Source organism: Haliotis asinina, chromosome 4, assembly GCF_037392515.1.
Source record: "Haliotis asinina isolate JCU_RB_2024 chromosome 4, JCU_Hal_asi_v2, whole genome shotgun sequence".
Classification (NCBI taxonomy): Eukaryota; Metazoa; Mollusca; class Gastropoda; order Lepetellida; family Haliotidae; genus Haliotis; species Haliotis asinina.
Genome location: NC_090283.1, coordinates 54,126,587 through 54,154,339, shown reverse-complemented (window position 1 = coordinate 54,154,339; position 27,753 = coordinate 54,126,587). Strand labels below are relative to the sequence as shown.

Below are 27,753 nucleotides of genomic sequence, written 5' to 3'. Positions count from 1 at the left end.
CTGTCGTAAGTCTATGTTAAAGTATGGGAGTTACGGCTGTCGTAAGTCTATGTTAAAGTATGGGAGTTACGGCTGTCGTAAGTCTATGTTTAAGTATGGGAGTTACGACTGTCGTACGTCTATGTTAAAGTATGGGGGTTACGACTGTCGTAAGTCTATGTTAAAGTATGGGAGTTACGACTGTCGTACGTCTATGTTAAAATATGGGAGTTACGACTGTCGTAAGTCTATGTGAAAGTATGGGAGTTACGGCTGTCGTAAGTCTATGTTTAAGTATGGGAGTTACGACTGTCGTAAGTCTATGTTAAAGTATGGGGGTTACGACTGTCGTAAGTCTATGTTAAAGTATGGGAGTTACGACTGTCGTACGTCTATGTTAAAGTATGGGGGTTACGACTGTCGTAAGTCTATGTTAAAGTATGGGAGTTACGGCTGTCGTAAGTCTATGTTAAAGTATGGGAGTTACGGCTGTCGTAAGTCTATGTTAAAGTATGGGGGTTACGACTGTCGTAAGTCAATGTTAAAGTATGGGGGTTACGACTGTCGTAAGTCTATGTTAAAGTATGGGAGTTACGACTGTCGTAAGTCTATGTTAAAGTATGGGAGTTACGGCTGTCGTAAGTCTATGTTAAAGTATGGGAGTTACGACTGTCGTAAGTCTATGTTAAAGTATGGGGGTTATGACTGTCGTACGTCTATGTTGAAGTATGGGGGTTACGACTGTCATAAGTCTGTGTTAAAGTATGGGAGTTACGACTGTCGTAAATCTGTGTTGAAGTATGGGAGTTACGACTGTCTTAAGTCTATGTTAAAGTATGGGAGTTACGACTGTCGTAAGTCTGTATTAAAGTATGGGAGTTACGACTGTCGTAAGTCTATGTTAAAGTATGGGGGTTACGACTGTCGTACGTCTATGTTAAAGTATGGGAGTTACGACTGTCGTAGGTCTATGTTAAAGTATAGGAGTTACGACTGTCTTAAGTCTATGTTTAAGTATGGGAGTTACGACTGTCGTAAGTCTGTATTAAAGTATGGGAGTTACGACTGTCGTACGTCTATGTTAAAGTATGGGAGTTACGACTGTCGTAAGTCTATGTTAAAGTATGGGAGTTACGACTGTCGTAAGTCTATGTTGAAGTATGGGGGTTACGACTGTTGTACGTCTATGTTAAAGTATGGGAGTTACGACTGTCGTAAGTCTATGTTGAAGTATGGGAGTTATGACTGTCGTAAGTCTATGTTAAAGTATGGGAGTTACGACTGTCGTAAGTCTATGTTAAAGTATGGGAGTTACGACTGTCGTAAGTCTATGTTAAAGTATGGGAGTTACGACTGTCATAAGTCTGTGTTGAAGTATGGGAGTTACGACTGTCGTAAGTCTGTGTTGAAGTATGGGGGTTACGACTGTCGTAAGTCTATGTTGAAGTATGGGAGTTACGACTGTCGTAAGTCTGTGTTGAAGTATGGGAGTTACGACTGTCGTAAGTCAATGTTAAAGTATGGGAGTTACGACTGTCGTAAGTCTATGTTAAAGTATGGGAGTTACGACTGTCGTAAGTCTGTGTTGAAGTATGGGAGTTACGACTGTCATAAGTCTGTGTTGAAGTATGGGAGTTACGACTGTCGTAAGTCAATGTTAAAATATGGGAGTTACGACTGTCGTAGGTCTGTGTTAAAGTATGGGAGTTACGACTGTCGTAAGTCTATGTTAAAGTATGGGAGTTATGACTGTCGTAAGTCTGTGTTGAAGTATGGGAGTTACGACTGTCATAAGTCTGTGTTAAAGTATGGGAGTTACGACTGTCATAAGTCTGTGTTAAAGTATGGGAGTTACGACTGTCATAAGTCTGTGTTGAAGTATGGGAGTTACGACTGTCATAAGTCTGTGTTGAAGTATGGGAGTTACGACTGTCAGACTCGCTGACTTGGTTGACACGTCATCTTATCCCAATGGCGTCGATACATACTCTTGATAACAAAATTGTCAGATCATGATTCGTGTATGTACAGACCGCTGCCATATAGCGGGAATATTGCTGAGTTTTTTATACAAAGAAACAAAACAAAACAAAATCAGTTTCAGTCCACTAGTTCTATCACACATATTCATAGATACATAGGAATGTAGACGTCACAAATCTGTCTGTATATTAAAATTGACATTTGTTTCTTTTCCCCACAGTTGCCATGACCAGAGGTGGAAGAGTCCCTTTAACGGAGGCAGCGAAATGACATGTGGAGGGTCACACTAATCTACACTCTTTCCAACCTGCCCTCGTCGTATTTGAATTTGAACACACCTGAATAAACTTGAACAACTTGCATAAACTTTTCGCTGAAAATCCACACATGACTTCTTCAAACGCCCGAAGTCAGAGCGGCAGCATGTCATGAATCACTGAACTGGTCAGTCTTGAAATTCAGGTAACTGGATATATACATTCGCCATTCCACTCACCTAGAGATATTAAATACAGTTCATTTGACAGTGTTTATGGCAACACCCAGATCAGCTAACATACCCATTAGCGTAATCTACTGGGATAGGCCGGATAGGGTTATACACTTTTCTAGTCTTTTGTGGCACCGACTCATCTCCAAGGACCCCCCTGCAACTAAGTGTCAGGGTTGTTTTAAAGATCCTCTTGTCTTTGTCTCCCTTTGATCAGAGTACGTGATTTGGATGTGAAGATTTCGTATTTTCTCGGTGAGTAAAAATGTTGCAGAATCTTTAGTACGTGTGAATTCAGGCGGATATTCATTATTATTGAGATGTATATTATATGTAAGTCTTCGTGGTTTCAACATATTATTTATTTCATATCTGAGTCATTAGATTTTGTTGCAGAAAGATGCACATTAAGTACAAATCAAATTATGTGTTAAGTTTTGTTTGATTACTGACAACAAATTACAGGGACGTAATGAAAGTACGTATACGAACCGTTGCTGCAAGGTGGAGGTAACAGATATAAAATGTAGTTTATTACGTATGATAAATAAGTAAGTATGATTCACCAATACTGTACTGAATACCATGGATTCATGAATTCAACGAAAGTAACACACAAAATCTTATCTGCATGTATTTATACACAGCAATATTTTTATTACGACAATTATTGAGTGCATATCAAAGAGACTGTTAAACTTTCCTGTTTCGTTGAGACATATCTTTTTTATGTGCTGTTATGTAATGCGCAAGCATGTTTTACCACAGTAGCATATTATCGGTGCATGCAATCATTAATGCGTTACAGCATCGTACTTAATGTCCAATTTATTTAGCCTGTAATATGCATGTGTGTTTGTTCCTTGACAAATGATATCGTCCATGCTCACTGGAAAAATACACTGCACGCCTACATTTTGTTCATTTTAAGTATGAGCGCGCCGTTGGTTGTTATGTAATATGGATGTTCAGGAGGTCTGCATTTCTATTTGTGCTACATGTGCACGGAGTGAGTCAGGTAGGCTTATGTAGTTCGTGTACATAGACTGAATACCCTTTATAGGGACTGTTTCAGCTCAACTTAAACGACTGCCATTGCGTTTCTACAGCCATGTGATGTAGAAACGTTTGTGGTGTTTAGCGAGTATTCAGATGGTCTCTCTTAATGTATACGTGAACGTTTTTATCCTTATTTCTACAGTTTTTGTTTTTTCAGATCAAGTAAAACTTGTTTCAAAACATGCTTAAACCGTCTTTAGATCTTGAACGTGCTTTTCCTTTCCGTTTTCTTGAGTAATAGCATAATTAGGCTTCTCAACAATAAATGGGGATAACAGGCCCTACTGACCCTGTCCATCAGTCAGTAACTTGATGGAATGTAACACAGCTTTTATTATTTGCAGTAACAGCTAAAGTTAGTCTTTTTTAAACCTATTAGCGAAGGTTTAGAAAATTCATCCACGAGGGGCGGGGTTCAGCTCAGAGTAAACTGGTTCCCGGCTCCTTTTGCACGCGCGCTAACGTTCGTATATTGCGATTTACGAGACGGGGCACAGCGTAAGCTCAGAGAGTCTATAGTTCAAATGACGTCACGTAATGGATAAGTGACGTCATGAACAACGGATGACGTCATGTTTTTCACACTGAAGCATTACGCATTACGGCTTCAATGGGCTACTCAAGATAAGAAATAGCTAGAAATGCATCTATGTGAATACTGGATAGTAATCCCACACGATTTTATGTGGTTATATCCCAACTATAACGGACATGTAGTTTTTAACATAATAACAACATACATGTTCATACTTTATTCAAGGTTAGTTCCTCAGCATCGATGGCCATCAAAGGCAATCTGGAACGAAAGGCTGTTTGAAACTGACTGACACAGATTTAAACATGGCTTCTGCATCAGCTTTATCTTTGTGCATATTTTCCTGCACGATATTTACCGCATCAACGTCAAGCGTGGACACATCGGAGATGAACGCCACCCATGGGCACCTCAACATCACCGACGGCCATCATGGCAAGGCCGGACACCATGACCACCATGGTATTGAAATAGCCGGTGTCCTGTTTGATAACGTGAGGGAGCCCTTGATCTATACCATTGTGGTTATACTAGCGGCCATTAGTAAAGTTGGTGAGTGTGATCATCAAACTTAGTGGTAGTCAGGGGTGGAAATAACCCCTAGCCGGACGTCCCAGTCTAGTGGGTGTTTGGGTTTTTTCGTATTTTTCTGTCGGACAAGCTAATTTGTATATCACGCTCTAGCCTAGTCTGTCTCACAGTCCCTGAACCACATTATTTCACCTACTTCCTGGCCCTCTCTGCAGCGCTGAAGCCTTAAATGAAGCAAGTCTAGTTGTGAATCTCAGGGGTCCCTGGGGCTTCTTTTCAATTAATATGGGTTAGTTTGTTACTGTCAAAATAATAATATCCAGAGACTAAGCTTTAGTCTACCTCTACTCGTGTCCAGTAAACTTTCCAATGTTAAGTATGTTGCTTGCTTTAAAAGTCAACAAGAAAATCGGCCGGTATATTGGAGACATTATCAGAAATTGCATTCACGCATTGTGCCCATGTGGGAACTCGAACTTGGATCTTCGGCGTGACGAGCGAACACTTTAACTACTAGGCTACCCCACAGTCCCCATGATGCGGTCACACGTTTGTTATTTCGTACTGTTTTGTAAACTTGTCATTTTGTAGTATGTTAGAACCTGAACAAATATTTAGAAAATTTGGAATCTGTTACATCACGTTTCCATGGTGATAGAATGGTGTTCGTAACGTTACGATCTGTCGTAACTCTATAGATCATCATAGACTTACGAATGGTTCTGTGACTTAATTGACAGAGAGCATGTCATTGTCATTCAGCGGTGAAGGTCAATGCTCGCAATATCAATCACTGATTTTCTGGTTCTGGTTTGGTTTTTTTGCAAGAATATTTCTGAAAACAGTATTAAGCAACAAACACACGATAAAACACACACAAGCAAGCACACGGGCACGCACGCACGCACGTGTATATAATCGAGTCGGGCCTTAGATTTTCGAAGTTCTCTTAGCTCTAAGATAGTCGTAAGTGCCATTCATTAACATTAATTCACTTCTGTCTTAGCGTTAAAGAGAGCTTCGAAAACCTAGGGTCTGGTCTACAAATGCGGGGTGCGTTAAGGCACTGTCACGTAAGCCACATCTCGTCTGACATCTCATGTCGTTTGTGTTTTTGTTTGTTGGTTTTTTTTGCGAGCAAAGTAATTGTAACGTGTCTTAACGAATGAAAAAGGTACAAAAGATTTACCATAGGAGAACATGGAGACATTACTTTCGTTTTGTTTCTCTGAAAACAGAAATACAGCACCTTGACATAAGACACACCACAAAACGCAACATTTGTCTTAAAACCATGCTTCACAATCACGGTAACAGCTTTTAATGCACGTTTTCCGTTTAATATCTCAGAACAATAAATATCTTGTTGCAGCTTTTCACCACGCACATTTCCTCTCTTCAAAAATTCCGGAGTCATGGTGAGCATAAATGTTTTGTATTTATATTTACATTTGATCTTGCCGTTACCAGTCAGTCTATACTATCCCCATTTCCACTAAGAAGAATTGTGTAGTGCCAGGACACATCGTAGTTTCAATTCACCATAATTGTGTCTCGCCATGATTGTGTCTTACCATGATTGTGTCTCGCCATGATTGTGTCTCGGCATGATTGTGTCCCATACTTTTGACTTGTGAGCTTCGTCAAATACCCGCCTTACTTCATTCTCAAATTTGTACTCCCTATGGCGGATATATTGTCGGAAATGTGACGGAACATTTTAACTCACTCCTCGCCGTGTAATGCTTTACATGCTAACCAAAGCGGCGTCAAACCCAAATCACTCACTCAATACACTAAAGAATCTTCAGTCATCGTTTACATCACTTCCTGAAACATACTCAGTAACAGGACACACCAATCATTTTCGTTTTTCAGCTTGCTGATTATACTCGGTCTCATATTCGGGGTGATTATTGAGTAAGTATACAGTGGTGCCGTATCCATTCCTGTGTGGTGGTGTTTGGTCTTGTACGTAGGCCACAAATCAGCTAAAGTCAAACAACCTCGGTCGCGGAGAATCCTTGGATGGGTGACCGTGATTGGCAGCTTGATTCCTGAAAGTTTCTAGGACTTCAGTCCTGCTCCACAACGAAGTACATGTGATAAATGTGGCCTCACTTTAGGAAAGCGAGTTTGTTCAAAATCGCCTCTGTTCACCCAGCGGAAAATGGGTACCCGGTGGGATACGCCATATGGCTGTTGACCCTCTGGCGCCTCTCAAGCAGTTTGGGTAATCCGGGAAATAATGAGTTATCGCCATGACCATGCTTATATTATGAACGTGGATATGAGCACATTATAATATGCATTACCAGCATTCATCCATGACGCAACGATTCATGTAAAGTTCAAAGCCAAAACACAATGGGTTCTTACTACACAATAAAGTCCGCCTAGAACGGACACGCTTAATACGAACTGACAGATATAACGAACTTGCTGTATTTTTAATTTAAACCCATACAGCGGGCTACGGTTATAACAAACTAAAATTAATGGTCAGTTTGACTTTGTTATATGGGTAGTTTGATGTAAACGCTTGCATAGTTTACCATCGTCGTCGTCGTCGTCGCCATGATGATGATGATCATCATTGTTGTTTACCTATTTACCTGTCTGTCTGTCAACCAGGGAAGGTTCGTTGGGCAAAACGCGCTGGCTCCAAGCTCGTCTCTAATAACAAATGATAAGAGACTTGTACACAGTCTACATGTACACGTAGCCAGGAGAGCCGAACCGGCACCTACCCAGATGTGCCTGCCTCGCACGTGCATCGCGCCAACCGCGTCACTTTGTACACATCGCAGTCAGTGTCTCAGTTAAACTTGTGCTGTTCAGTTGCCTATTGTTGGTCTTCTCCCTAGCGCCACATTGTAACATTAACGTTCCATTAACGTTGCTCACAGCGGTGTACAAATACAATTTAGTGACTGCAGGAATACAGAGGCTGTACATTCAAATTACATCAAAGATACACTTGGTGAATTCACATAACCTTCCGACCGTGGAAAGCTTTGGGGGAATCGTTATACCTTATAAATAAGGTATAACCCCTCATTTGAAGGCGTAAGTAATAGAAAACAATTTGGCTGGTTACATCAGACAGATTGTCTCGTGGAAACGGCGGTATTAGCAACTGTATAAGTCCGAGTGTGCAGGAAACAAAATGCACAATAATTTGTGCGAGATCGGGATTCGAACCTACACCCAAACAGCCAGATACCAGCACACATTGTCAGACGCCTACTGAATCATCTCGGCCACAGATCTCGGGGCTTTCACTGGCTGAGCGGGTTAGGCTACTAAGTGCCTGCCTCTGAGAGTATGGGTTCGAATCATGGATGGGACTCAGCCTATCAAATGTACTAGAATCTGTACTTTGCTGAGAAATTATTATCCCAAATATGTCACATCTGACCACAGTGTGTATTCATTGTTACTTTCCTTATATTCTCAGCCTGGAGTATGTACACGTATTGCTAATAGCATGTGGATTTTCTAATAACATTAAAAGATATGACATAAGGCGTGGATAGTGACTTTCCCTTAAAGTGCCTACGGCCCGTGAAGGTCCCGGGGTAGAACAGGCCTTCAGCAACCCATGCTTGCCATAAAAGGCGACTATGCTTGTCGTAAGAGGTGACTAACGGGATCGGGTGGTCAGGGCTCGCTGACTTGGTTGACACATGTCATCGGTTCCCAACTCTGCAGATCGATGATCATTTTGTAGGTCACTGGATTGTCTGGTCCAGACTCGATTATCTACAGACCGCCACCATATAGCTGGAATATTGCTGAGTGCGGCGTAAAACTAAAATAAACTCACTCACTCACTCACAAAAGTGCCTACATATCGGACCATTTCAGTGAAAGAAATCGTGCAATGGTAGCACATATCGTCTTGTGTTCGTCTTCTAAACGTGTATTTCACGTTACTCAGCCTGGTTGTTACAAGTTCACACGGCTGCGATTCGATACCAGAACATGTTTTAAAGATTTCATATTTGTCCTCTGGCGTTTAGCTTATGTGATATATTTCATTGAATTTTCTTTCAGATATTCAGGAGCATCTGCCCATATGCCAGACTTTTTCTCCCCCCATCATTTCTTTCAGTATCTTCTTCCTCCGTAAGTATCTTCCTCCTTCGTGAATATCATCTTCCTCCGAAATTCCCTTCTTCCTCCGTGAGTTCCTTCTATCTCTGTGAGAGATTCATTCTCAGTCGGTACTACGTTTTACTGTCACTCTGGAGGGAGGCGATAGGTTTGTATTACCAGGGAGCCTATATAGAGGGGGAGAAGAAACTCCTCGAAAAAACCACTGAAGGTCGTTACGTAGCCAATATGGTGGCAGCGTAGTATTTGAGATTGAGCCCGGTTTATTTTCAACAGCTGATTAAGTTCGCTGAGTGTAGTAACAACTGAAATCCTACATGTAGAAGATAAGTTAACTATTTTGTCACTTCAGTTTAAGTCAAATAATTGGTATTAGTGTCCGTATTAGGACAGTAGATTTGTAGTAAAGTTTCAAGTCGCTATGTTATAGCTCACTGACTTCTATTGTCGATTCACTGCAAAGATAGACTAAATTATGCCGATAAAAAACTTCTTTCACACTTTCGTTTATTTTTTTAGAAGGACAACATACCTTTAGTTGGAAGGTATTTGCAAGTAATATTGACAGGTTTATGACTTAAAAAATTGTTGGAGTGTATTTGAGGGTGTAATAGTGATAGTTTCATACTCTGAGAAAGAATGTTAGGTGTATTTGAGGTGTGTGAAAAATGTGACACATCGCCGATCTGTTCTGATCCGAAATTGAATTACAACACGCCGTTGTTGGAGTGTTTCTAGTAATTACTTCAAAAACATCTTTCACATACACGTTTAATTCTTATGAGGGGAATATACTATCAGGTGAAATGTGTTTTCAAGTAATAGTGATAGTTTCATAATCTAAAACAAAATGTTAGGGTGTATTTGAGGTATGTGAAAAATATGACATATTGCCCGTCTGATCTGAATCGCCTTTGATGCTTGAGGGTTATAGTTCCATAACTTCTTTCTTTCTTGTTGATCTTATATTTGACAAAACTGGAAAGGTGTTTTAGAACGCAAGAGGCGACTAACGGGATCGGGTGGTCAGGCTCGCTGACTTGTTTGACACATGTCATTGGTTCCCATTTGCGCAGATCGATGCTCGTGTTTTTGATCACTGGATTGTCTGGTCCAGACTCGATTATGTACAGACCGCCTCCATATAGCTGGGATATTGCTGAGTGCGGCGTAAGACTAATCTCACTCACTCACTCACTCACTAATTTTCGGGGATACAGAGTAACAGCCTAAAACAGTTTTTTTTTCAGTTTCCGACAGTAGTTTAATAATACTCAAGTCAGGCGTTCACAGGTCAGTAAGCCCCAAGAAAATCTACATCTGTCTTTGTAATGTAAATGCAAATTGTATCTGTAAAGATGGTCAATTTTGACGGTATTTTCAATACATATGTTTTTCAGGATCATCCTAGAATCATCCTTCAGTCTTCACGACAGGACGTTTGCTGACAACATCGGATCAGTCCTTCTGTTTGCCGTCATTGTGAGTTCTTCAGGAAGACCTTTTCAAAGTTAAAACTATGATGGTTGCTTAGCTTGAATATAACTGTAATAGTTGATCAAGGGACAAAGGGTGTCATCGTACCCAGCGACAGTCCCCAGCACTGATTACAAGACACAGATAGTTTCTGACTCTCACTCACTCTCGTTTCAGGGCACCATATGCGCTTTCTTTACCTTAGGTAAGTACGTTTGCCCAGCTTCCACAGACAGCATCAAGTTCCCGTAATATTTGGTCTGATTTACTTTTAATGCTGGTTTAGAAAATTGTATTTTCTTTAACCATGTTGATAGATCAGCAGACCCGTGAAGGTCCCGGGGTAGCATAGGCCTTCAGCAACCCATGCTTGCCATGAAAGGCGACTATGCTTGTTGTAAGAGGCGACTAAAGGGATCGGGTGGTCAGGCTCGCTGACTTGGTTGACACATGTAATCGGTTCCCAATGGCGCAGATCGATGCTGATGTTGTTGATCACTGGATTGTTTGGTCCAAATTCGATTATTTACAGACCGCCACCATATAGCTGGAATATTGCTGAGTGTGGCGTAAAGCAAAACTCACTCACTCACTCACTCACTCATAGATCAGACTCAGATAAAACATTAAGATGCAATATATTTGTAATTTGGAAATTCGTGACTATTCGCTTTCGAATTTGTCTTCAGCAAACCATGTTTGTCCTAAGAGAGGCAACTAATGGGATCGGGTGGTCGGCTCACTAACTTGGTTAACAAATGCCATCGTACAGCAGCTTTTACCGATGATTTTGATATCAATCACTGGATAGTCTGGCCCAAACTCGATTATTTCCTGACGTCCTCCATATAGCTGGAATATGGCTGAATGCGGATGTAGCGTAGGTAGTGAGACCTCAATACTGAACGTGCAGCAATATAACAACCCCAATGGTATTACAAATTTTATATTCAAAATCCTATCTGACAAGCGGGCTGTTTTTCATCTCGCCACTGGATAATTATATAAGCCCCGTTAGCTGCATATCGTGAAGATCTCTGAATTGTAGGGTCGACAGTGTAGTCCAGTGATGAATGCATTCGCTTGTAACGCCGGAGACTGGGTTCGATTCTCAAAATGGACACATGTTTATGGTATAGGTAAACTGATTTGTTAAAACGTTTTAGAACCATCCTCACTCACTCTGTATTGTACTCCCGCCCATGTGTGCAGGTCTCACTCTGTACGGACTTGCCATCTGCGGGGCGATGGGGGCTTTCCCCTTCGAGGTCACACTCATCCAGATCCTCATCTTTGCCGCACTCGTCGTCGCTGTGGACCCTGTGGCGGTAGGCAGACGTTGCTGTTACTTGATTTATATAATTATAACCTTCGCATATTGCCTGTGATTACGTGCTTTCAGAACACTGATTTCAATTTAAACATGGCGTCAGCGGTAGTTATATTGAAAATGCCAGAGTTCAATTTCATCTCCAAATTTACGTATTCGGTTTTGACTAAAAGTGTTCTTTCATGTTTGTGTGTGATCGGACTGCTACATTCACCACAGCATAAATGTGTTTTACTTACATAATGTACGTATACTGGGCGGATCAAAATATTCTGGGAGCGGTGGTGTAGCCTAATGGTTAAGTGAGTGAGTGAGTGAGTGAGTGAGTTTAGTTTTACGCCGCTTTTTAGCAATATTCCAGCAATATCACGGCGGGGGACACCAGAAAATGGGCTTCACACATTGAACCCATATGGGGAATCGAACCCGGGTCTTCGGCGTGACGAGCGAACGCTTTAACCATTAGGCTACCCCACCGCCCCCCTAATGGTTAAGACGTTCGAACGTCAAGCCGAAAACGCGATTCTCCACATGTTAGCAGTGTATAAAGCCCTTTTCCGGAGTCTTCCACATCGACACTGCTGGAATATTTATAAAACTGAGGTAAAACCACACTCGGTTACAGTCTGTTTGTAAACTGACCGATGAATTCCATGTTATACAACAATGTAAACCAAATAAAGTGAAATTAGGACTGCGAATCCTCATAATTTTACCTGGCCAATTGAAAATGTAAGTCTCAGAATTTTATTCAACTTACGATAAACGTTGCTTAACAAACGATCATTGATTCAAATCGAAATTATTGGTTTGTATTACAAGGGGGTAAGCGCGGTAGTTGGAACAGTGAAACAAATGCACGTGCGGTACGTGATGTGTGTTACCTTAGACCGACCCCGCTTGTTCTCGGTGTTTCATTTGATGTCCATACCCCCTTGTAATGCAAACAACTAAAGTGATATGAAAATTAAAGCAGCTTTTATCCGAAGCTGAATAAATTTCTGAGATTTAAATGTTCTATTGGCAGCTATGAGGGTTCACAATCTGAATTTCACTTTTTTCGATGTACTTCTTTTTAAGGTGAAATTCACCGATACGTTTTCAATGCTAACAGACTGCAACTTTTGTTAACTTGTTAGAACAGACACTAAACTGCTTGTCTTTCAGGTTCTAGCTGTGTTCCAGGAAATAGGAGTGAACAATGTTTTGTATTTCATGGTTTTCGGAGAATCTCTGCTCAACGGTAAGGCCACGTCAAGGTTCTGTTCTGCACCTTGTTTTATCAATTGTCATTAGGCAGATCTGATATATTCACTAGTGAAATACCACAAATGCTAAATACACAACTTAAGAAAGTGACAGGTTTTCACGAACCCGCAGGAGGTGCAAATGTAAACTGACGAGCAAAAGAAAGTACACAGGTGTAATTGTTGCTGCAATCCCAAATGTGCGTTCTAACTTGTAAAATTATTGAATATTGAAGAACAGTGATTGTATAGAACGCGAATATCTGACTTTCGTACAGACTGAACAATCACTTGACAAAAATGTCAAGAAGGAATGACAAAACTGACTTTGGTGCACGAGAAATGGGCCACAGGAATGTCACAAATGGGTGCTTCCAACAGCCATGCTAAAAGGATACTGGGTTGCACAAGATAAACCATAATTCGTCCGTTTAACCGTTTCAATATGACAGGCCAGACTCAGAACTGGACGTCCCACCCCCAGAGGATCACTATCTACTATCAACAGCCGCATCACAGTGACAAGATGACTTCATGCTGCTGGCAAGTGTGCTCACGGATAGCTGCGTTGAATGGCCTTGACCTTCCAGCGTCTGCAGTGGACTACATCGCTGTTTATAGTTACAGTGACATTTTGCTGATACAACACGTTTATTGCAGCGTTCTTAAATATACATTTTCGACTGCATCAAAAGATTTTGTTTTTTGTTGTTTTTTTTCATATTATTATGTTTTAAAGATTAGAAATGAATTGCAGCAGAGAGGGTTTGGGTGATCCTGCCACTGCCAGGCTGGTAAAGCTCATCATCCGCTCACGCAGCCCAGACAGCGAATGGGACTTCTCCCAGGAAACACTGCCTAGTCGAACCCACCAAGCACTCTCCGGAGAATATGGAGGCTCCCCAACTCTGCAGCCTTCTGCATTACCCAGATTATCAGAAGGGCTGTGCTCCCGGTGGAGAACCCGGGCACTCTCCTGATCTGCGCCAAGAGGTCAGGAAGTACCAAACCAAGGGCACCGAGAACAATGGGAAGCCTGACGACAGTGTACTTGAGATGCAAGCGAGACATTTCAAGGCGAGGTCTGCATATTTATCATGCTTTTCCTGAATCTTGCAAATCACATTGTCGTCAAAAGGGACAGAAAATTGTATGATATAAATATTTTCATTGGCTTTATCAAAAAGGACAAGATCAGGTTTGTTGGCCGGAATTCGTCTCAGGCTGTATATTGGCCTATTCCAGATAAGCTTAAAAGGATTATTTTCCAGGACGCCCTGGACATGTTCAGGGTCGTACCATGGATGGACCTCGGGGTCAAAGCCACAGGCATGGCGGAGACGATAGTAAAAGCAGCGAGACATGCTATCATGTTTTTTAAGATATCCTGTTTGTGCCAAGGAAGGACATCCACTGACAAGGTGTTGGACGGTCTTTGTAAATTCATTGCAAAGACGACATTTCATATTGATATTTTCGTTTATGATTATTATTATTATTGAAAGAAACACAACTTGTGTACTTACCTTTGCTCGTCAGTTCACATTTGGAAATGGATTTGTATCAGCCTAACGGACAATTAATTTATGGCTATTGGTGCGTGGGTTTGGTGTCTGATGATGATTTTTATGGTGAAGCATGTACAATGTAAATCCCCGCCCTCAGTTAATATCACGTACATACAAAATCATTGATCCCCCCAGCCCATGTTTTTTTAACAAAACTTATTCCATTTTGTTATGTACCACATTCCTCCCATGAACGAAATGCCGTCACACAAACACAACACCCCACTCCGAAATCACATTGGGTCAAGCCATAATAGTATGTATGGTCCTTAGCCTCACAGGATCCATTCACAGATGTCCATAATTGATGTAGTGGAATTGCCATACAGCAAAGTTGTGTGTATCGTCTGTTGTCCGTAGATGGCGTGACTGTGGTGCTGTATCAGGTCATGCAGACATACAACGAACTTGCTTCATCAGGTCAAGGTGTGGACGGTAAAGAGGTAAGACTACAGCTCTATCAGGTCATGCAGACATACAACGACCTCACTTTATTAGGTCCACCTGTGAACGGTAAACAGGTAAGACAACAGCTCTATCAGGTCATGCAGATATACAACAAACTCACTTTATCAGGTCAAGGTGCGGACGGTAAACAGGTAAGACTACAGCAGAGCAGGGCATAAAGAAAGGGTTTTGTTACATGACTTTGTGTGGTGACGTCGTATACGATGTTAATGTACTATACATACTCGCAGTCATATACAGTGGAAGCTGTAAAAAACCGACATATGTCCAATCCGGCGGATTGTCAACACCGGCATAAAATCTCAGTCCCATCTGTGGCTTGTACACGTATCATAAACTCTACAATTATCATCTATCCAAACTGGATTATTTCTTCAGTCCAAACGAGTGCCGGTTTAGACAGCTTCCACTGTACAACACCTCTTGCCCTTACAGTTTGTTCAGAATGTAAGTACGAATAAACGTGTCGTGAACACATATTTGACATGATCTGACATTTACGTTCTTCCCACAGATTGGACTCGGTATCGTGAAGTTCTTTGTGGTGTGTTTTGGTGGCCTAGCGCTCGGTATTCTTGCAGGGATCATGACTGCACTCTTGACGAAATACACCAGGCATGTTAAAAGTAAGGAGCAGCAGTACCACTAACGAATAAACCTGTGCGCTACACAAGTAGGTGTTAGATTACGGTGATCTTCTCACAGCAGCGGTCGAATAGTGGAACAGGCTATAACGGTATTCCGTTGATGGTGTTCTTGTACAGGTGCGCTTTAGAAATAATCTTCAGCAACCCACGCATGTAGGAGGCAATTAACAGGGTTGGGTGGTCAGGCTTGCTGACTTAGTTACCGCATGTCATCGCGTCCCTATTGCGTAGATCGGTGTTCATGCTGTTAATCACTGGACTGTCTATTTCGGATTTGATCATTTACAGACCGCAGCCATATGCCAGGAATATCGCCTTTCGTTAACAAATATATAAAACAACTACTGATGTGTTTGTGGTTACTGAAAAGGTTTGGTTCTACAAATTGCTTTATTAAACACTTTTTGTTCTTCCGATTCCCATTTGAAAATAGTGTTGGTCACATTCGCCGTATTGTAAACATTTGTAAACTATCTGTCAGTTTTATTTCTTTACGACTGAAGCGGACTGGGAATGTTATAATAAATGATAGGCTTCGAATACAGACAAGTGGTTACACGTCTCTCATCCTTGTCAAGCTTCCTGTTTGAGTTCCTGTTATGAATATCACCTTCTCAGCTCCTTGTCCAGGGTGTTAAACAGCAGCACCCGGTGTCCCTTTGATATTTTGTCCAAATTTTGTCACTCACTCACTCATTTACCGCTGTTCCAGTCGCCCAGCCTCTAATCGTGTACTCAATGGTGTATCTCGGCTTCCTCCTGGCGGAGCTGTTTGAGTTCTCCGGCATCATCAGCATCATCGGCTGCGGCCTCGTCCAGGTCCACTACGCCTTCCACAACATCAGCGACAAGTCCAGGACCACTGTCAAATACTTCACGAAGGTCCTCAGGTTGGGAACGTTAAACACATAAAGTCAGTTGCATCCTGACCGTCATATATTAAATGAATTCACGATAAAAACTACAGACCTCATGGGCCGTCGTGTCCCCGGCCCAATCATGATGGCCACTTGCTCGTGTCTCTAATCAGGATATTGCTAGAATACAGTCAAACGCGGCATAAAACTATATTCACTCAGTGTGGGGGGGACTGTGGCAGAGTTGAGTCCCGTGGGCCCGCCATACTGCATCTGCATCGTAAGATGATCACGTAAAAGTGACTATGCGGATGATATTACATCCCATTTTCTAGTAAATGAATCCATGTTGATGTTTTGCGAGGAAATATATCTTTTCAATTTGATATACATCTTTTAAAACTACTTTATAGATACTAAAACTGGATCCCAATTGCACAGAACGATGCTCATGATCTTGATCACTGGATTTTCAGGTCCAAGCTCGATTATTTACAGACCGCCGTCACATAGTTGGAATATTTCTGAGTGCGGCGTAAAACAACTATATCAACCAGCCAACCAGTACATCCTGTAATAAAACGCTCCATAATAGGACGCTAACCATATTGCATAACCGTATATATCCCATGTTAAAAGCGGGCGTCAAATTATGAGTGGCTGCAGGTACTATCCCAGTACAACGCCAAACCAAAGGAGACGCCTTTGCGTGCAAATGTCCGTAAACTTAACAGGATATACTTTTAGACAAACATACGTCACATGACTCTCAAGGCTGAAATATCTGCAGTAATTTTATTTTTTACCTTTCACTTGTAACATCCGTGATGGTCGTCTTGTATGACACAAACGCGAAACAAAACATTTCAAACCGACTTGGAGACAGATGTAGAATGTCTGTGGTTCAGTGAGTAATATTATCAACTAAGTTAGCTTCGTGCCACGCGAGTTAACGACAGAGTAACATTGTCCAACTGAACGTCAGAAATCTGTGATTGTGGGTTCGAATCCCGATTTGCCTCGATTATGTTTCCAGATTGGTTAGCACAGAATCTTGCATGGGTTTAAATAAAATAGACATCTGAGATCAGCATCACCTTAGGTTTTCCTACACGGTTTATCTCACCCGAAATATGCGGCATCAGACTCAACTTACTCACTCATCCTTGTATCTTCTCAAAGCATTTTTTTCTCATCAGCAACACCAATGAAATCATCATCTTCCTCTTCCTCGGCTTGGCGATGATCAGGAAGAAGAATCACATGTGGCACACTGGCTTCGTGCTGTGGACGGTCTTCTTCTGCCTTCTGTATAGGTTCATCAGTGAGTATAACCCGTCAACTACCCACCTAGATGTTTTGTCCTCACTTTCTTAGTACTCACCTAAATGATCTGTCCTGATCCTCATGCCTTTGTTATTGTCAACCTAGATGTTCTGTCCTCATCCCGCTTGGATGTTCTGTTCTGATCCATCCTGCCTTTCTTATTACCAACCTAGATGATCCACCATGACTTTCTTATTGCCAACTTAGATGTTCTATCCTAAGCCTCCTGCCTTTCTTATTGCCAACTTAGATGTTCTATCCTAATCCTCCTGCCTTTCTTTTTGCCAACCTAGATGTGCTGTCCTGTTCCCCTTGGATGTTCTGTCCTGATCCAACTTGCCATTCTTATTGTGAAGCTAGATATCCCATCCTAATCCATTCCGCCTTCCTTATTGCCAATCTAGATTTTCTGTCCTAACCCACCCTGCCTTTCCTATTGCAAACGTAGATGTTCTATCCTAATCCTCCTGCCTTTCTTTTTGCCAACCTAGATGATCCACCCTGCCTTTCTTATTGCCAACCTAGATGATCCACCCTGCCTTTCTTATTGCCAGCCTAGATGATCCACCCTGCCTTTCTTATTGCCAGCCTAGATGTTATGTCCTCATTATCCTGACTATCCTTTTGCCTACCGTAGAATGTCGGTGCTGAGCCATTATTAACCTTGGTACCTAACGGTAGCATCAATATTCCTTAGCACGATTACGATAATCGTCTTTTAGGCGCTGTTATTTGTGACAACGAAATGGTAATCTTTCGAGGGAGACTGTCGAGTGAGAAGCTGCTTCTCACAATCCAAATTTGCATTGCTGAACATATTGGATAATTAGCACAATAGATAACTTTCCAGCCTTACCAGTGTCCATCTTTAGGCCCATGTTTCCAAAGACAGTATGCTAAAGGAGCATCCTTGTCAATGCTTGAGTTTTCTTGAATAAGCATTTTGTTGAGAAATAAAATCAAATTGAGCAGTATATTCGCAGCAGTATATTTTCTTCTTTAGTTATATTCCTGGTAGTTTTCCTGACATCAAATCGTTAATATTTTCGTGTTAGACGGGTAGCGATTGGGTGTTGCTTTTATGTATCCTTAACGAAATATGTTCTCTACGACGCTATGCACCGATCCATTTTAAGATAGAAGAGTTCCCTATTAAACTCAAAACCGTTAAAAATACGAACATATCAAAACGTATCAAATGGATGCCACCCCACCCCACCCCACCCCCCCTCCCCTCTCCCTCCTTAAATAAAACAAAACACTGTGTAAGTCAGTTGTATTGTGTATTTCTTCAGTCACGTTCGTCTTGTCCTTCCTGATCAACAAGCTGGACAAATACAGAACCAGGCTCATCTCTTATGATGAACAGTTCATGATTGTAAGTAGACGCAACAGAACCCACAGGTCAAGATTATACGAAGAGCTACAGAACCGGCAGTTCCTGATTGTGTGCAGACGCAACAGAACCCAAACTTCATGATTCTAAGCAAACCCATACATATCACTGTTCATGGCTGTACATGGAATCTACAGAAACTGCTGTTCATGGTTGTAGTAGAGTTACAGATACCTCGGCTCAGCCACAGAAGCCGAAGGTCTCGGAAGAAACAACAAAACCCCAAAGATTTAAAACAATCTGTGACACATTAAGATTGGTTGTCATGCAGGTTCACTGACTGGGCTGGCACATATCCTCGTATTACAGCGTTAAATAATATATACTCCAAAGAAAAACCTTTGCTCATGACTTTGACCATTGGTTTATCTTTCAAAGCTCAAATATTTATCAACAGATAAATATGAAACATTGTTGACGTTGACAGATTCCTGAATAATTACGTCAGAGTGATCTAATGGTTAAAGCGGTCGCTTGTCACGCCGAAGATCTAGGTTCTATTGCCCACATGGGTACACTCAGTGAAGTTCATTTCTGGTGTCCACCGCCTTGATATTGCTGAAACATTGCTGAAAGCGGCGTAAAACTAAATTCACCCACTCACACTGCTTTACAACATCCAGATTTATAGCATTCACAGTGTAACATGCATCGCAAGGAACACAGTTATGAACCGGGTCTTTGTGACAAATGATTTCATGCTCTACAACTGTTCTCCAGGCGTACGGTGGTCTGCGGGGAGCCGTGGCCTTCTCCCTCGTCGCCATGCTGGATGAGGACGCCCTACCCCCGGGGATGAAGGACATGTTTGAAACCGCCACCCTCGTTGTCATCTTCTTCACAGTGTTCGTGCAGGTACTGACGTAAGATTTGTCTCATATTAGTGTCGAGGCCTTTATCTCGACATTCACTGTCAATTTCAGCAAAGACCATAGTTTATTTAATCTGTTGTGTTTTGGGGATGTGGAAATGCTTTTGTCGCAACTATTCCAATAACGGTGATGTTTTAACGATCACAGTCTTTTGGGTTTTGTTGTGTTTGCTCCACAGCGTTCCCCACCCCCACCATCTTTATGTCTGAACAATGCATTATAAGTTCCCTGAGTCAAACGATTCGAATCTTGCATCTTGATGTTTTTTCCCGTAGGCATTGTCTTAGTAAACTCGCCGCGGTGTAATTCCCCTTCTTAATATTCTCAGAGACTACATTTGAACGTTTTATCAAAATTTATTTATTAAAAAGAGAGTCTTATGTTTTAGTAACCATCGCTAGATTTTGCGGACGACTCAAGAAAAACAGATTTAGAGATATCTCCCTTCCATCGATTTACACTCGTAAAAACGTCTGTAATTGCTATGCATTATGCGTCATTTGATGTTATTCGAGATACAAAAAAGTAGCACAACCACAAATTACTGAGTATGTTGTTGTCTATTACAATGCACCTCGCTTGTACACGGGGTACATTGAAAATAATAGAAGGGGGCTCAGCCAGACAGCGTCATTTATGTGTAAGGTAAGATAATAACTAAGATAAGAACTAAGATAAGAACTTAGATAAGAACTTAGATAAGAACTGGCCTTCAGCAACCCGTGGTAAATGAGAGAGGCGATTAACGGGATCGGTGATCAGGCTCGCGGAGTCGGTTGACGCAGTGTCATGCCACCATATCCCATTTGCGTAGATGTCAATCACTGGGAAACCCCAAAAATATAACCAACTTGTTTTTAAGTCTGTTACTGTGGGGATTGTGAGGCATTCAGATTAAAGGGGTCGGTCTGCGCCTATTTCATGTCCCATGTTTTGTTTCCAAGGGTATCTCCATCAAGCCCCTGGTGAAGCTACTACGTGTCCGGTTGGCCCAAACGAAGCAGCTCAGTATGTACCAGGACCTCAACGAACACGTGAGTGAGACACCAGTCCTTGTACTTATTACTCGCCAGCAGAAGATACTGCAGTGTAATATTTTTACGGCAGCTTTACATTAGTGTAATACCGTTTGACATCATTCTCTTCCCACAGAGGTTATACCTGTCATATCTTCCTCTCTCTCTCCAACCTGCCCGGAATGTTCATGCTCACTGATGCTCGAAAGCAACTGTACAACCAACACCTAACTTTGACCATGCCGTGAAACAGACTACTAAACTAGGGGGGAAATTATGCATTACAAAATGACAAATTTGTAGACGCTATATTTATTTGTTTCAGGTGACAGATCATTTGATGGCTGGTGTGGAGGAAATTGTGGGTTTCCGGGGAAGATACACTATAAAGGTGCGTATGACATTTTCTGTTTCTAATGTCAACCTGTCAAAGTTTCACAAGATGACCTTTGCATGTTGGTAAACGGGGTTAAATATCACATAAGGCAGGTGTTACTCTGATAACTTACATTAAATGTGGTGTAGCAGTTGTTAAAAATCAGAAAGTATAGTTCTACAAAATGTTAATGTTTCAACGTGAAATTTCACCAGAATGTACATCTCAACATGACGATTTGTGGGGTATTATTATGTCAAAGCAAGTCTCAACTTAGGATAAAAGTCGCTCATCAAAAGATCACAGTTTCAAATCTCTATTATTGGATTGTATTACAAGGGAGTAAGCGCAGTAGTTACAACAGTGCAACATTGGTGAGCGTTAATTTTACCACCCCGACTTGTTCTTGGTGTTTCATTTAATGTGCATACCCCCTTGTAAATACACAGCGAGCGATTTGAAACTATGATCATCAAAGTATGTTTTGTATAAATCTACACTGTACAGATATCCTAACCCACACTCTCAGAAAAAGACACTAAAGCCCCTGCACACAACGACAGTCAGTAGAGCCGGATTCAATTTAAACTTGTTGGAGTGAGTGGGTTCCGGTTCTACGCCGCTTTTAGCAATATTCCGTCAATATCACGTCAATATATATTCTGGGAACACCAGAAATAGGCTTCACATGTTGTAACCATGTGAAGAATCGAACCTGGGTCTTCGTCGAGACGAGCGAACGCTTACACCACAAGGCTACCCAACCGCCAAACTTGTTAGAATGGTTACAGGTGATTGGTCACAGTGAACAGGCTACCAAGCAATGGAGCACATTTTCTCATAATCGAACACAACCCGTTTTGGAACTACTGTTTTAGTGTTTGAAACACTTGTCCTATCTTAGATGTTGTCAGGGCTGGAAAACTTGGTTAATTCATAGAAAACAAACTCCACTTACTGAAAGGTCATGATTGAATATTTCCTGAAAACTCTGGAATATGTTAGTCATGATATATCAGTCATCACTTAAAAGAAACAAGTTACATCATTTTACATTGGATGTGAAATTTACTCACTGAAACCCATTAATTTGCCGTAAAAAGGCGACTATGCCTGTTGTAAGAGGCGACTAACGGGATCGGGTCGTCAGACGCGGTGACTTGGTTGACACATCATCAGTTCCCAGTTTTGCAGATCGATGCTCGTGTTGTTGATCACGGGATTGTCTGGTCCAGACTCGATTACTTACAGACCGCCGCCATATAGCTGGAATAGTGCAGAGTCCCACGTAAAACTAAACCCACTCACTCACTGACTCTCACTCTCCACACAGGAGGAACTGGAACGTTTTGAAGACCGCTACATCCGGAAGTGGCTCCAGCTGGAGCCAGAACTCAGCCAGACCCAACTCCAGGAGTTCTACCACAAGATCCTGCTCAAGTGAGTGTCACGATGGTACCCAGTAATACCTCCTCCACTGACCAACTGTGTTAGAATTGGTTGTCCAGGACCCATGCTCAATCTTTAGATGGTCTCAATGACTCCGGGGTAGAACAGGCCTTCAGCAACCCATGCTTGCCATAAAAGGCGACTATGCTTGTCGTAAGAGGCGACTAAAGGGATCGGGTGGTCAGGCTCGCTGACTTGGTTGACACATGTCATCGGTTCCCAATTGTGCAGATGGATACTCATGTTGTTGATCACTGGATTACCTGCTCCAGGTTCGATTATTTACAGACCTCCGCCATATAGCTGGAATATAGCTGTGTGCGCCGGTAAACACCAACCAACCAAAACTTCAATTCGACCTGGTTAGAAGTGGTTTTCAGCAGCTCATGTTTGTCGTAAAACTCGGGACGGGATCTGGTGGCCAGGTTCGCAGTTTTGATTGATGCATGCTGTTGCATGTTTGCCTGGTCTAGAATGGTACAATTACTAGTCTTCGTGATACATTAGAAATATTGCTGACTGCCATGTTAAAACAACCTTTGACGCACCTGGATGATGGGATACCCCAGTGGCTGTTGCGTTTGCCCGTCAAAGTCAAAGCACCCAAAGTGTCACTAGGCGTAGCGGCGTAAAACTATACTCACTCACTATACGTCCAGAAGGTTGTACTTTGACGTAACAGCACATAGTCTTGAACGACACGTAGAGAATTATCTACGTCCAATGTGTAATAGTATTAATAGCGGCGCAAAATCATACTCATTCAAACAGTAATTTTACCTCAGTAAGCTACAATCGTATCTGTCACCATACGAGGTGTTTCATGAAAACTTCCACATCAAAATATATTTATGATATATCATATGTGTTCAGAAGTCCGTGTGTTTCTTTCAACCCGTTAGGTCAAGTAGGAGTAAAATCTATCGCGAGCAATCCCCTGCATGTTGTAAGAGAACACCTAATTGATATTCCTGGTTAATCCGGATAATAACTAATCCTTGGTACACAAGAAGTGATTGGATAGATAAAATGGTCAGGCTGTATGGCATGGCTGATGGCATTCGTCATTTCAGCACGTACGCACATACACACTTCCTCGTAGATCATGTTGCACACATCATTTCTCGAGGAAATCACCTTGTTCGACAAAATCTCTTTCTGATAGCGCATTTATCCTCCCATTTCAGAGAGCACTACAAGCATCTTCAACTAGGGGGCGTGTCTGCTGCGCCTGCTCATGGCACTATGTAAGTATAATTAATACACATGTTTGAAGTCATTATAATTAGTGCTTAGCATTAAAACTCGCCCCATCCATTATTTAAAATTATGTGACATACCTCACTAGCCAAGTGTTTTTTCGTAACTTATGTAGCATGTATTAGGAACACAAAGCTCACTTTCGGTAAATTCCCCTGTACAACTGTAAAACAGGGTAATTAAATTAGAAATGTGCGTAACCTGAGACCACCACAATGTCCAGAGGTCATGTTTATAGGGTCATGCAGTAAAATGATTTAATCATATGCCACAACATCAAATTAAGCAAAATATGACAATTTGCAAACGAGTGCAACATTTATCACCTTGTTTGGGAGATACTTTCACGAGAAAGCAAATCGAGCAGACGACAGTCAAAGGGAAGTAACTCTAATTTGTTTTTCACCAGACTGCTATCATCACTAATTTAAATTGTCTTCCGTCCCACATCAGCTCGGTAGAGGTACACTCACGTCTGTGTAATGACTTTGCTTACTCAATTTGTATTATAACTTTCACAGTACCAAAAATCTTTCAGACTCTAAATCTCTTCTCTCAGATGTACGAGTACTTCCATATTGGAAGTTGGGATCTAAGAGACAATACAACTGTTATTGTCTTCAAAGGAATTTTTTATTACATCATCAGAAGTTCATACGTGTAAAAGGTAGCATGGAAACATGAAACACAGGTGATAGATGTCACATGTGCACTATTTTGATCACCATGATATATGTATGATGTATGTACGTGAATATGTATATGTAAATGTGTGCGCGTGCGTGTGTGTGCGCGTGCGTGTGTGTGATGTTCTGCAAGCTAAAGCAGTCTATCTATTGTATAAACCTTCATGCTGGAAATAAACACACTTGACATCACTTTACAATCAAAGAGATACCATAAGAATCAAGAATTCACTTAGTGTAAAGTTAACTTTCAAGAGCGCGTATCTAACAGTTAGGTGATATGAGGGGAAAATGTTTCATGGAAAATAACAGTCGGTGTGAGTCAGTAGTCAAGGTCTAGATAATATGGCCCGAGCAACAGACATACTTTAAGAATATGGACGTGGTTACAGTGCATCTGTAACCAAAAGGAATGTTTCTGTTTTAAGTCCCCGGATTGAGACCAGTTTATACCTTGATCAAGAAGACAATGACAATGTTGCTCCCGGTGCTGTGGCAGGTAAGACTCGGAAGATACACACATCAGGTGACAAACAATATATACCGTATCACTTTGCGAATAGGGAATTTAAGAACACCTTAGGGGCAAACTTGATTATTGATGGTATTTATTTGTTACTGGTATATCTGAAGTTACAATATTATCGACATTACAAGATTTTTGAGAAAGAATTTCACCACGTAACTACTCCAGTTTAAATATTTGCCTCGTGATCAGGAAAGGACGAGGTCAGCCTTTAGCATTTTTGCAACATTTATTTGCCTTTGTAGAAGCATTTGCGTCAGTTGTTTTAGACTGGGTTTTCTTGGCGTTTTTCTTTGGTTCAGCATCTTATATATATACTTTGCATACAAATCCCGGCCTTTTTGTGTGTGAATTATCGGTCCCTCCTTGTCGTCACCGCCATGTTGACAAATGTCTTTCCCAGTGCCCGAGAAAAAGAAGAAAGAGAAGCGCAAGGCTAAAGACACTGGCGCCTACGGCTTGAGTGGTCTGCTGAACATGCACCAAGGGGCTACTGTAAGTAGAACCATGAATACATCCATTTTCTGCAATCGTGAAATTCCAGGATAGAACTGATCTTCCGCAACCAATGCTTGTCGTAGGAGATTTAACCGGATCGGGTTGTCCTGTCCTGCGTGACACATCAGACCTATTACACCTCTATCAGGGGTCAGATTTCTCGCTTGATACAAGCTGATGGACACACTTGACAACAGAATGCAGAATGTAATGTTCAGGAAAAAGTACCATTATTTCCAGAAAAAAACTTTATTATTGGCAAAATGAGAAGAACGGTTATGATGCACAGACTAAGTCCGTTTTAACCCACGCTTTATACGCATTCTGACTAAAATATATAGAAAGTTCGGAGGAAGTGTCCAAGACAGAAGAAAGGTCGTTATATATATGTTCTTTACAGGCATTATAGTCATAAATACAGATTTATGTTCCATGAAGTTAAAACACGTGACCCTAAATTTGATTTAAATCGCCATACCTATTGATTCTGCTCCCATATTTCAGGCCTTGTATCGTAAGTGGGACAAGAATCTGACACAGGAACATCATGGTAGCTTTGCTAACCACATTCAGATGAAGACTGCCAAGAACAGACGCATTCAGTCTCTCAAGAAGTCCTCATTACGAGAAGAGAACGCGGCGCTAGAAAAAGCTGCCAAAAATGGAATCGGAAGTGACGTTCAAGGTCACGATAACCCGGTGTTCGAAAGCGACAAAACAGTGGTTCGGTTCAGCACTTAAGAAAACAATCTTAAGACTGAACAGTGGCTTTGAGACAGGTGAATTTGTTCACAGCCTAAGTATGATACATGAGATTATGATCACTGTGCCTCTACGCATGGTCTTTGTTAAAGACGTCAGAACATCATATTCACCCAAGCATATCTCAAGGACGTTCAAGTTGATGCGATACCATGACACAGAGGAATCCCGAATCTCATTGTGTAATACTATTAAACGTCGGGTGTAGATACTTCTCCACATGTCGTTCACGACTAAGCGATGTTACATCAAAGTACAACCTTATGGACGAATATTACATGATGATGTGTAAAATCTGAGATAACATTTTTATATATTCGCCGTTGCCTACCCAGTTCGATGGTTTGGTTTTGTCAATATTTCCACAGCGTCTTTACAAAGTTCACATTATACATTTAAAACTGATTCCATATTAACCCATTTTGAAATATCACAAATGGTGTAGTTGAATTGCGTTTTCTCAAAAGATTAATGTTCAAATGATTTCTTCGACAGTTTATGTGTGTTATTGTATTTTTGTTTACAGGGAACAAAAATTAAATTGACACCACAAATTTAAAATCGAAAATGTTAAAAGCGATAGAGTTTGTTGGGAAGAGTCGTGTCCCATGGGTGTTCCAGTAACCTGTGATCAAGATTTCGAATCACTTCGTGCCCTGTGTAGTTTCCTAAATTCAGCAAAACCTATCATGTCTCTCTGGTTTTCGCCACAGCAGTAACCGTCTCGGGCCGGCATCTTGAGCTCCCTTCCCACACAATCTGCGTGTTTGTTGTTTAACGCCGCAGTCAGGTGAGGTTGATGGTGATGTTGCTGGCAATGATGATGATGTTGATGATGATGATGATGATGATTATGACGACACTGACCACAATGTAAATACTGACCATTTTAAAGATGCCCAAAACAAGTCAAATTTCCATAATCAGCCACATGTGGACATCATTGAACCTAAGGCTATACAGAAGGTTCATAATGAAACTACTGATGAAGATACATATATATTTCAACTGAACTACATGTAGATATTACTATACATATGGCAATTCAGAATGGTCATAAGGACACTGCTGATAAATATATTGATGCTGTTGATGGTAAAGACGCTGATGATGATACCACGTACCATGTGAACACTGATCAGTATATATATGCCAAAATAGGCCAGATATTCCAGATGAACTATATAGTGATAATGCACAAAATGCTATTCCAAAGGACCTTAATTAAAGTGCTACCGAAAATACTGATGCTTGCGAATATGATAATGCTGCTACTGACGTAGTTGTTGGCGATGAT

At 41.4% G+C, this 27,753-nt stretch overlaps 1 protein-coding gene across 4 annotated transcripts in view; it reads left to right on the top strand.

Annotated features, from left to right (window-relative positions):
- LOC137281672 (sodium/hydrogen exchanger 1-like) overlaps positions 1-26,521 on the top strand; it is a 42,620-nt gene extending 16,099 nt beyond the window's left edge. For 3 of the 4 annotated variants that reach the window (XM_067813064.1, XM_067813066.1, XM_067813065.1), the window contains exons 2-23: positions 2,183-2,424; positions 4,272-4,598; positions 5,950-5,995; positions 6,456-6,497; positions 8,637-8,708; positions 10,097-10,178; positions 10,350-10,377; positions 11,385-11,500; positions 12,670-12,745; positions 14,678-14,760; positions 15,300-15,411; positions 16,145-16,322; positions 17,489-17,613; positions 18,911-18,993; positions 19,732-19,866; positions 20,828-20,917; positions 21,225-21,290; positions 22,609-22,715; positions 23,912-23,971; positions 25,099-25,169; positions 25,600-25,691; positions 26,199-26,521. In XM_067813064.1, coding sequence (XP_067669165.1) covers positions 4,352-4,598; positions 5,950-5,995; positions 6,456-6,497; positions 8,637-8,708; positions 10,097-10,178; positions 10,350-10,377; positions 11,385-11,500; positions 12,670-12,745; positions 14,678-14,760; positions 15,300-15,411; positions 16,145-16,322; positions 17,489-17,613; positions 18,911-18,993; positions 19,732-19,866; positions 20,828-20,917; positions 21,225-21,290; positions 22,609-22,715; positions 23,912-23,971; positions 25,099-25,169; positions 25,600-25,691; positions 26,199-26,435 — 2,148 coding nt within the window. In that variant the 5' untranslated portion in view covers positions 2,183-2,424; positions 4,272-4,351 and the 3' untranslated portion in view covers positions 26,436-26,521. Of the gene's footprint in view, positions 1-2,182; positions 2,425-2,599; positions 2,708-4,271; positions 4,599-5,949; positions 5,996-6,455; positions 6,498-8,636; positions 8,709-10,096; positions 10,179-10,349; positions 10,378-11,384; positions 11,501-12,669; positions 12,746-14,677; positions 14,761-15,299; positions 15,412-16,144; positions 16,323-17,488; positions 17,614-18,910; positions 18,994-19,731; positions 19,867-20,827; positions 20,918-21,224; positions 21,291-22,608; positions 22,716-23,911; positions 23,972-25,098; positions 25,170-25,599; positions 25,692-26,198 lie in introns of those variants that run through there. The other variant, XM_067813067.1, reaches the window with a different exon arrangement.
- Positions 26,522-27,753: the final 1,232 nt, after the last annotated feature.